The 12017-nt window shown below is 34.2% G+C and overlaps 1 protein-coding gene across 2 annotated transcripts in view; it reads right to left on the reverse strand.

The window, feature by feature from the left end:
• Nucleotides 1–460: 460 nt before the first annotated feature.
• SNX16 (sorting nexin 16) overlaps nt 461–12017 on the reverse strand; it is a 39207-nt gene continuing 27650 nt past the window's right edge. For both annotated transcript variants that reach the window (XM_037141823.2, XM_037141830.2), the window contains exons 6-8: nt 4547–4683; nt 3894–4013; nt 461–3202 (exon numbers count right to left, since the gene is read on the reverse strand). In XM_037141823.2, the coding sequence (XP_036997718.1) occupies nt 3106–3202; nt 3894–4013; nt 4547–4683 (354 nt within the window). In that variant the 3' untranslated portion in view covers nt 461–3105. The remainder of the gene's footprint in view (nt 3203–3893; nt 4014–4546; nt 4684–12017) is intronic.

The following is a 12017-nucleotide window of genomic DNA, read 5'->3' on the forward strand; positions in this document are numbered from 1 at the left end:
TCTGAGTTTCTCAATATGTGCCCTAATGAAGAACCTACCCAGAGCTTCCTACTAGCCAGCATTTCTAAGCCTGTGTTACACAGGCTGATTGCACTTAAAGGCATCTTTTAAAGAAAAGAACAATTGAGCTTTACGTGATTATTGGCATCACTTAATGGTGCGGTTAGGCGTGTTAGTACAGGCTATAACAAGTTCTTACCACATGTAGTCTAAAATATTCAAATTTGGGGCTTTATCGGAACAAAAATACATATTTCATAATAGAACTTAAATAGGGAGGGTAAATTGGAGGTTAGAGAAAATTAAGTAGGAAAATAAAGTCATGTTTATTATGAAAAGCTGTAACTCATGAGGTTCCATATAGCAGGCTACAGGTGACAATTGGACTCAGAACTGACCAAAAAACACAAGAAAAGACGGTAACAGAGTCTATCACATATAAAAGAAAAGTAGTCAACTGTTCAGGAGAAGCACAGGGTTACTAGAGCTGAGACCTGAGAGATCTTTTTAACATGTGGTACACCTATCAGCTTTAGAAACACATTATTAAAAATACAAGCTTTGATGACTGTTTTTACTAATAGAAAACGACAACATAGAAAAAAAGTACAATGCCAAAAGAAAAGTTAATTCTGTGATGAGTCAAAATGTGGGTCAGATGTGAAGCTCTGTGGAAATATCCCAGAGGATAAGATTTAGATTTTCCGTATTTCCTAGTTGGGGATACAAACTTGTTTTTAACACAATCCTTAAAAGTAAGTTACAAAATTCATTTCAAAACCAAGTTATTTTTAGACGTAAGGCCACAATGTTCCCTATAATGTCACAGACAGTTGAAGTAGACTACACAGATGATTTATCTCAGGAACATGGTTTTCTAAATAAATGTGCTTTCAGTAGCTAATATCTATATGGCAGAGAGATAATACAGTTTAAAATGCTACACTTTATTGTTGTACTGTTTGTAAACTTCATTTTTCAAAGGTTAAAAGATTACCCACAAAAGAGTTTTGTTTCAGTTATGTTCAATCTTTTAATTAATGTTGGTTACATTTGAAGTATATTGCACCTTTTCACGAAGACTTAATATAAAGTGTAAACTGAAAAACTCATCACACACCTGTGAAATGCAGCAGTTAACTACAACTAAATTTACAATAATTGTTGGGATGGGAAAAGAACGTAGAAACTGGAAGGGATAGTATTCAATATCTGAATAACACAGCTACTATGTACTGAAAAAAACAATTTATTAAACAAATATAATACTGGGAATAAAATGCATTATAAAAGTAAAAAAGTAAATTCTAAATATAAATAATAGTGGCTTTCCTAATTAATAAGAATTTTCCCTCACTCGTTTCAAATTTGAATATAATCTTATGAAAGACCAGATTTTGAAACTGTATGGTTTACTTTAAAACAGACATGTAGTGTTATAATATCTGAAATTTAGCACAGAAAATCATGTGCTAAATTTTTCATTTTACTAAATGAAAAAGTACATTAACTTAAATGATTGTTCTTTTTAAACCTAAAATAATATTTTAAAAGATACAAGTAGACCAGTGTGTTATGTTTTCTTTCTTTCTCCCAGGCTATTAAACACATTTCTGGTACACTTTGTGGAAAATACTCTGAGACAGTGCATACCTGGGGCATTTTGACATAAGACTTTTAAAATTTTTGGTATTTTGGTAAAAAGTAGCCTCCTTTTTAAATCAAAGATGAGAAACTGCCATTGGATCTGTTCATGTATGTGAGTAGAATTTTAAATAATGACATCTTAATACATTTAAGATACTGACACACTTTTAGACAGTGAGTGAAAAAAAAATGAAGCTTGGTATTTTATTTCCCCAGCAAGTTCCCCTCAGTTTTTAACAGGTATATGGAGTACAATATACCAACTAGCATCTCAAAATGCTAGCATGATTATGATGCTTACTAACAGCAATATGCAAAACAGCAAAAATAGAAAATGAATAACACCACACTATAAAAATGAAACAAGGCACTTCTGACAACTGTACACAAAACAGAAATGGACACCTTTTTGTAAAGCTAAATAAGCAGACCCCAGGAGACTTGTAAAAAGTGAAGTACGGAAGGTCGTAACTGTACTCACTAAAGAAATTCACCAATTCAACTTGGCACAAAAGACTTTAATTACCATAAAGTGCATCACTTGCTAGATAAATGAAAAAGAAAATCACCAAGAATAGAATATAGCAACATATTTACACATATAGACATGCAATGCCAGGAGTCTACATAGTTAGGAACTTTGTGTGTGTGTGTGTGTGCCACATCAAAGCGTGTGGCTTTTTATTTGTATTTTTTTGAATAACTCCTTGTTTGCTTAGAATCCATAATATATTTTCAAAAGAGTATGCCTTGATTAGCAAAAAGAGGTAGTGGTCTCAAAGAGGCAAACTCACTGATTCTTAAATCTCTAGGTAGAGATTTAAGATAAAGATTATGTAGAAAATAAACAAGTATAACAATAAATCAGGATACTTTAGTATTTTGACATAAATGAATTAACTTTCAAAATCAAGGCTGTTTTAGTACTTTAGCTATATTATCACAGCTATGTCAAATAATTTTCCTTTGGTACTACAAAGTTTTCTACTTTTATAGTAGCATTCTAAATAAGTGGTTTTTATTCTGAGATGGTAAACATTTCAATATTTAAAACTTAGTTCTTTCATATTTAAACCATGGCAGATACACAAAGAAGTATATCTCAACCAGATAGTGAGAGCAACATGCAATAAATTTCCATTTGACTAATATAACTGGTAACATAAACACATATTGGTAGTTTGGAGCAATATACTGACAAAAAACCCCAAAATAATTTATGCACAGTATTTAAGAATGTAGGTCTTGATAGCAGAACTCTAACTAGATTTTTTTTTTAGTGTATTAAATCCGAAGGTTGAATAAAAGGCAACTTAAAGCATCAGTGAATATATTTCTTATCCCCATAACTTAAAAAAACTTTTCTTCATGTAAACTTTATACATGTGCATTCTTATATTTTCAGTAAATAATCTAAAGCTGCTGAGATGTAGAAAGGGAAGGAATGTCTATGATGGATTAGTCTTCTTCTGCATGATAAGCCACTTCTGCTACTTCTACCTCTGACACAGAATTTTCAGGTTCACTAAAACTTAAGCATGACTTCTCATCAGCTCTGTAAAGAAAGAGAAACATATCACTGTCAAGGCTGAATTCATGCTATTACCTTTAAAAATCTTTTATGTAAAGAGTATTTAAATATTTAATGAAAAAATATAATATAATATTTTCCGCTTCTCACTGCCAAAGAACTTTTAGAGATATATTTTTAATTCTATTAGCTCTCCCAACAACCATTTATCAATAAAAATCTAGTTTGTGATTACCCTTACAAACATGAAATTTATTGTCATAATTATAGCTTAATAATTACTGGTAAAGTATTAATAATTAGCTTGGATTTATATGCAATACAAATTCTATGGGCTTTTAAAAATACTACTTTTGTCATTTCTATCATGTAGGCAGGGTAGTGGCTATTACAGTGTCCCACACTTTAAATGGAAAAGGACTGACATTGTGGGAGATTAATTTGTCAAAATTTACCAAATTAATTAACTGACTCAGAGCCCAGTTAATTCAGACATAGCTTCAAATTAGGTATTTTTATAAAAAATCTTAGAGCCTACCTGCCAAAGGCTCAGTGTTAATGGGTAGCCTAGAATACCTACAGTCTTTCTCTGTGTGCTCAGCAGATTCATGGTGCAACAATGAATGGCCGTGTAAAAGATACTCTATTGAGTATTATAACAATTTCCCTCCAGTTATTCAGATGATTAGGCTATAATAAACTAAACATTATATACCTGGATTCTTCACACAAGAATTCTTGATCAACCTGAAGTACAGGGGCATCCACCTTTAGGACCTGTTCACCTTCTGCACCTGACAAGTGCAGTGACTCCTCAGGTTCTAAACACAATGCTCTAGGAGTAAATTATAATAAGTTATTTTCCTATCAAATGTCTTCAGGAAAAAATTATGTATGTTTGTTGTTAATATATGTAGCTTTCATTGTCTTTGGCTGTTAAGTCTTAATATAGTCATATGGCTAATAAATTACTGACTGGGAGTGAACAAAAACATTATTATTTATGGTTAATTTAAAATGATTTCAGCATCAATTCAGTGCATGCTGATGAGACAGCAAACTAAAACTTTTGTATGTGAAAATTTGGCATAAATGCCTAGAAACAAAGCTGTCATTTAAATAGGTTAAAATGAATAATGTTTATCCTGTTGAACAGCTAGAGGCTTAGTATCCTGAAGGTTCCCATCTTTCAAATGTTCAATCTCCTAAATAAATAACTGAAAAATAAATTTTCTCAATCTACAAGGAAGGACATGAAGAGTCTATGATGTTTAAATTAGAAATTTCCTAAAGCATATTAAATACAAAGGGTGTTTATCCTAGAGTAGAGAGTTGACTTAGACTAGAAATGTAGGTATCGAAACACACCTGATCCTTTTCTCTAGCGTCTCTATACATAGTTGCTTCTCACTGAGCAGTTTCTTCAGTGACTCCACCTCTTTTTGTTTTTCAAGTAATTCTTTCTGAAAACGGTAGTTTGTCTCCTCTAAAGTTTCACAGAAAGCCTTAAAAACAAACAGACAAAAATCTTATGTAGAAAAAGAATAAAATTAATTATGTATACAGTATCTTCCCATTTGTATTAACTGAGTGATAATAAATAGAAATAGTAAATACAAAACAACATATCAACTAATAAAAGATTTCATTAAGGATGTGACATACAAAATAAATATGCAAAAATAAATAATAAGAGTAATAAATTAGGATAAAATAAAAATATCAATTATGATGATAAATCCTACAGCTCTCCTTAGAAGGTTAAGGAAAAAATTTAAAACTTTACTGAAGGACTTTAAATAAAGAGCTAAGTAAACAAAAATCTCATAAAGATTCATTATTGTAAAGAAATACTCTATAAAATCAATCAATCGATTTATTATAATTCCCCCCAAAATGCCAGTAGTATTTTCAGTAAAACTCACATGTTAATTAAATAATCCATACAGAAGAGTATATAGCAAACTTAAAGAAGAACAAGGCAGGAAACACTTATACTGCCAGACACAAAGATTATAATGCCAAGTATCATAATTAACAAATTATAAACTCAACAAATTAGAACATCTCACATCATAATCAATGCACAAAAACTAAAAGCTTTTCTCTTAAGATGAGGAAGAATACAGAGGAGTCCGCTTTTACCACTTCTACTCAACATAGTACTGAAAGTTCCAGCCACAGTGATCAGCAGGAAGAAATAAATAAAAGGCATCCTACTGGAAAGGAGGAAGTAAAACTTTCATTATTTGCAAATGGCATTATAGTCTACATAAGAAACCCTAGCAGGGGTGTCTAATCTGTGACCTGCAGGCTACATGTAGCCTAGGATGGCTGTAAATGCAGCCCGACAAAAAAATTATAAATTTACTTAGAACATTATAAGGTTTTTATTTTTATTTATTTTTTTTGTGAATACATGTTGCAATGTATTTAATGTGTGGCCCAAGACTTCTTCCAGTGTGGTGCAGAGATGCCAAAAGGTTGGACACCCCTACTATAGTCTCCAACAAAGAACTACTTGACTTAGTAAGTGAATTTGGAAAAATAGTGGGATACAAAGTCTCAATATTTGGAAATGGATGGAATTTCTGTACAGCAAAAATGAATTATCAGAAAGAGAAATTAAGGAAAAAAACCCATTAGTCTAGCACAAAAAAATAAAGTTCCTAGAAATAAATTTAACCAAGGAGGTTAAAGACCTGTACTTGGAAAACTAAAGAAGAAAGAAAAAAACACTGAAGAAAGAATTTGAGGAAGATACAAATAAATGGAAACATACCATGTTCATGGATTGGAAGAATTAACATCATCAAAATGTCCATACTACCCAAAGCAATCTACAGATTCTATGCAATTCCTACTAAAATAAAAATGGCACATTTCACAGACTTATAACAAATATTTCAAAAATTTATATGGAACAAAAATGACCCCGAATAGCCTCAGCAATCTTGAGAAAGAACATAGTTGGAGGGATCATACCTGATATCAAACTATACTACAGGGCCACTGTAATCAAAACAGTATGAGACTGGCGTAAGAACAGACACATATATTAATGGAACAGATATGAGAGCCCAAAATGAAATCCATGTATCTACGGTCAACTAATATTTGACAAAGGGGGCATGACAGCCTCTTCAATAAATGGTGTTGGGGCAACCGGAATGGTACATGCAAAAAAATGTAACTAGACCACCAACTTACACCATATACCGGACTAAACTCAAAATGGACAAAATACTTAAATATAAGTGGTGATAGCTTAAAGTCCTAGAGAAAAACACAGGTGGTAAAATTTCAGATATCTCCCATAGTAATCTTTTGCTGTTATATCTCCTAGGGAAGGCAAATAAGGGAAAAAAATAAATGGGACTATACCAAATTAAAAAGCTTCTGCAGAGCTAAAGAAACTATAATCAAAATAAAAAGGGAACCAACTATATGGGAGAACATATTTACCGATGATGTATCAAACAAGGGTTTAATCTCCAAAATATATAAAGAATATGACTCAACACTGGGAAGACAAACAATCCAATCAAAAATGGGCAAAGTACCTGAATAGACACATCTCCAAGGAGGACATACAGACGGACCATAGACATATAACAAAATACTCAACATCACTAGTTATCAGAGATGTAAATTAAAACCACTATGAGATACCACCTCACACGTGCCAAAGTGGTTACCATTAATAAATCAGCAAAAATAAGTGCTGGTGAGAATGTGAAGAATAGGGAGCACTGCTGATGGGAATGCAGACTGGTGTAGCCACTGTGGAAAATAGGCTGAAATATCCTAAAAAAAACTAAAAAAGGAACTGCCTTTTGATCCAGCAATTCCACTGCTGGGAATACAGCAAGTATTCCCAAGACTCCCCAAACACCAATTCAAAAGAACTTATGTACCCTAATGTTTATAGTAGTGCTGTTTATAATAGTCAAGTGTTGGAAATAGCCCAAGTGCCTATCAGTAGATGAGTGGATTAAAAAAGTGTGGTACATTTAGACAATGAAATACTACGTATCAGAAAGAAGGAATTGCTACCTTTTGACACCGCATGGTTAGAACTGGAGACTATTAAACTAGTGAAATAAGCTAGCTGGTGAAAGACAAAATACCGTATGATCTCACTTATAAAAGGAATCCAATGAACAAAATTAATTAACAAGCAAAACAGAAGTAGAGTCATGAAATCATGAACAGACTGACAGCTGCCAGAGGGGAATGTGCAGACAGAGATGGTATACATAAGTGGAAGGGATTAGTCAAAAACATGTGTGAAAGACTATGGACATGGACAAGGACAATGGTGTAGGGAATGACTGTTGGAGTGAGGACTGTGGAGGGTGGAGGAGGGTAAAGTGGGGAAAATTGGGTCAATTGTAATAAACAATAATAAAAAAATAAAAAAACTACAGAATGATAAAAAAGAAATAAAAGAGAAATTATGGATTTGAAAAGTACAATTAAAATGAAAAATTAACAGGAGGGGCTCAATAGCAGATGAAAATGTCAGAAAAATGAATCGGTGAGCTTAAAGATAGATCAATGTAGACTCTCTCCAACTTGAAAAAAGAGAACTAAATGACTGAAGAAAAATAACACTGAAGAAACATGTCATATAACACAAAGTATACAAACATACAGGTAGATAACAGAAATCATACAAAAGGAAGTATGAAACAAAATAGGACTGAAAAATTATTTGAATTGATAATAGCCAACACATTCCTAGGTCTGATGTTGAACATTAATCTGCCAAAACTAAGAAGCTCAACGATCCAAAGTATGATGAACACAAAGAGATCTATGAAGTTGGTCCAGAAAGTACTCAGCCACGTACTAACAAGACACATTTACTGAAGATACAAGATATAAATTGTACACAGGACACTGATGCCTCAGTCCCTTTCTAAGTAGACACCTGGGGACCTCACACAGATCTCCCAATCGTCATCAGCTGTCCTGTCATATTTTCCTGAATCTCATTGCCAGTCTGAAATTTCTTCCCTTTCAAAGGTGATTTGTGTTTTGGGAAAAGCCAGAAGTCGCGGGGTACCACATCTGGGCTGTAGCAGGGCTGAGTCAGCTGGGTGGTTTGGTTCCACCAAAAAACAGCAAGAGACATGATGCATGAGCAGGAACATTTTTGTGATGAAGTAACCAATCACCAGTTGCCCATAGCTGCAGCCTTCTGAATCATCTGAATAGTTTCCATGGAGGAATGTTGAAGGTTGATGCTAAATCTGATGCAGATTTGTTGCTCTACTTGCTCAGTCATTTTGAATGTGACGGACACATAGTACACATGCTCACTCAGTGGCATTTACTGTCCCCACTGACTGGTACAGTGAAGTCATCTTTGTTCATGCATATGCATTCCAGTTCACTCTCCTTGGCTTCGAGGTTACATGATGTTGTGCAAGCCATTCTTGTTATTTTAACAATGGCTGGACTTTTTCTGGACAGGCCTCGTACGTATTCATTTACTTTAAAAACAGTCTCACTGTGAATGTCACATGACACTATTTAGTATATTCATTATTGCTACTTTTTAAAATTTACATAACCTTTTTCTTTTAAAAAAATCACCCACAAAAATCTCAGATCTTTACACTTTCCCTTAAGGAGGAAGGAAAGATACAGATAATGACTCCAAACAAAGATAAAGTTAACATGCCCCTTCAGTATGTCCCATTATCAGCTGAAGGCTTGTGTCTCCTATTTCAGGATGCTAACACAGTCCTTTTTTTTGAGCTCATTGCCTGAACTAAGCTTAAGCTCTTCCTCAATGAATATGTGGAGAGTACATTGAATGGCAGTTGCTGGCCACAGGCAAGATGGTGAGCAGGTGTCTTCCAACATCCCTTTAGCTCTGTTCCAGAGTCACTGCAGGTACCCAGAGATAGTGTAGGATTATTTTGAGAAGCACAACACAAGACTTCTATGCAACAAGTTTAACTACCATGAAGGCCTCAAAATTGGAGGCTGTACATACCCTATAAGGAGCCTAGGCTTCATTACATGTTCTTAACTCCGCTGACCTTTCTGGTCCTCAGTTTCCACTTTTGCAAAAGAGGATAATAAAGTAACTACTACATGAGGTCACTCTGAGGATTAATACATACCTCCATCTGGAAAGTACTGAGGCCATAATGACTCACCATGGGAACAACTCACATGGGAACAATAATATAATTAGAGGCTGACTTTTCACCAGAAACAATGGAGTCCAGCAGACAATGGAATGACACAAAACGGTGAAAAAAACCCCACAAAAACCTGTCAACTAAACTATGCTTTAAAAACGAACATTCTAAGCCCTGGCCAGTATGGCTTGGTTGGAGCATTGTCCTGTGCACTGAAGGCTGTGGGATCAATTCCTGGTTAGGGTACATACCCAGGTTGTGGATTTGAGCCCCAGTCAAGGAGCCTCTGAGAGTTAACCAATTGATGTTTCTCTTACATCAATATTTATGTCCCGTCCTCTCTCCCCCCTTCCTCTCTCCCTAAAAGCAATGAAAAAAATATCCTCAGGTGAGGATAAAAGAAAAAAAATTCTCAGAAAACCAAAGACTGAGAACTTGTTGCCAACAAACCTGCCTTACAAGAGATACTAAATAAAGGCTTTACAGCTGAAAAGATGTGAAAGTAGATGATAATACCAATCCACAGGAAGAAAACAGTAAATATATGAGTAAATATAAAAGAGCATATAAAATACGTTTTCTCATTCTCAAGTTGTTTAAAAGACAAGAGGTTGTAGAAGAAAATAATTACTATACTGTATTGTTATATTTGTAACATATATAGATAAAAATACATAATAAAAGCAACACAGTGAAGGGGAGAGGATATATTGGAGTCAAGTGTATAATTTATTGGAATTAAGTTTTATTCTGAAGTAGTGTTAAGATGCACAATACCAATACTTTGAACAACCATTAAAAAGTTTCTACAGAGGAATCAAAATACCATATTTACTTATTTCATACAAGGTTAGGCAGTTAAGCAGAAAGAAGACTCAAACAGATGAGAGAGAAAACAAATAGTAAAAGGCAGATATGTCAGACTGAATAAAAGATCAACAGCCAACCATATGCTATGTACAACAGAAAGACTTTAGATTGAAAGATACAAACAAACTGAAAGCAAAGGATGGAATAAGATATACCAGTTAAACAGTAGCCACAAGAGGGCAACAGTAAATAGGACTGTGTGGTGTTGATATAAGGATAGGTAAGTAGATCAATGAAGAAAATAAAAGTCCAGAAGCAAACCCTTCTATTGATAAAGGCGTCAACACAAATCAATAAAGGGTAGTGACACAATTATATATCTATAGAAACTTTAGACTCCTCTCTCATATCTTACAAAGAAATTAGCTTGGGATGGGTCAGAGATCTAACTGTAGCAGCTTCAACTCTAAAACTTCTAGAAAAAAGGAGGAAAAAATCTTTGTGACCCTGTATTAGGCAAAGAGTTCTTATGATATAGCACCAAAAGCATAAGCCATAAAGTGATAAAATGAACTTCCCTGAAATTAAAAACATTAGCACTTTAAAAGGCCATTAACAAGATGAAAAGATATGTACAAACTGGGAGAGAATATTTATAAATCATGCATCTGGTTAAGGGACTTGTATCCAAAATAAAAAACTCTTACAACTCAATAAGACAAACAGCCCAAATTAAAAAAAAAATGGACAAAAGGCTTAACTAGAAAATTCATCAAAGAAAATCTGAATGGTTAAGAAGCCCATGAAAAATAGATCAACATAAAAAATCACGAGTGAAATGAAAATTAAAACCATAATGAAATACCACTACCACCCACAACAATGGATATAATTCAAAAGATAGATAATTTTATATTATTATATTAATGCTCTGGTTGGTGCTCTAGGTCATCCAGAGCATGATCTAGCCTCACTCCTTAGTCTGCAGCCTCATCTTCCACTAATCCCTGCATATACTTGACGCAGGCCAAGTGTCAGCCAATAGGTAGTGGTGGGGAATGCTTGCTCTATTGAAAAAGGCAGACTTGAGTTCATCTTGAGACACTTGTAGCATACAGGAAGGGAGATTCAGTGATGTCAGCACTCCTCTTAAAAGAGGAACTAGAATGTAAATTTTAAATGTAAAATAACCCCAATTTTAAAGCCTAGAAGAAAAGAAAGAAAAAATATTTGTGAGTGAACTGGAACTCTCATACACTATTGGTGGGAATGTAAAATGGTACAGGTATTTTAGAAAACAGTCTTTAAGTTTCTTTAAAAAGTTAAACATGATCTTTGCCATACAACCAAATATTCCACTTCCAGGGATCAAACCAAGTCCACACAATGCCCCTCTATGAGACTGTTCAAAGAACATTATTTATAATAGCACAAAACTGGAAACAATCACAAATAAAACATAGTATATGTATATAATAAAAAACCCATCCAGTAACAAAAAGTACTAACATGCTGACAGAAGCTATACCATGGATGACCCTCAAAAACATTATGCTACGATCCAAGATAGCAGAGGAGTAGGTGAAACCTACACTAACTTCTTCCCAGGACCAATCGGGAATTACAACTAAACTGTAGAGAACTCATCCAGAATAACCAACTGAACAACAGCTGGAGAGAAGCCTTATAGCCACAGACAGACAGTAGAAATCATTTCACGACAACAAGACTGGTACTGAGTGTGGAGGAGACACTAGAGGGCTGGCTGGGCTCCCACAAGTGGCAGCTGAAGTGCCAGAGGGAAATTTCAGTGGCTAGAGTTTCCCAATGAGAAGTGTGGAGTCTAAACTCCAAGCTGGGCCTACCAG

This window comes from Artibeus jamaicensis, unplaced genomic scaffold (assembly GCF_021234435.1).
Source record: "Artibeus jamaicensis isolate MK-2021 breed Jamaican fruit bat unplaced genomic scaffold, CSHL_Jam_final scaffold_916, whole genome shotgun sequence".
NCBI lineage: Eukaryota > Metazoa > Chordata > Mammalia > Chiroptera > Phyllostomidae > Artibeus > Artibeus jamaicensis.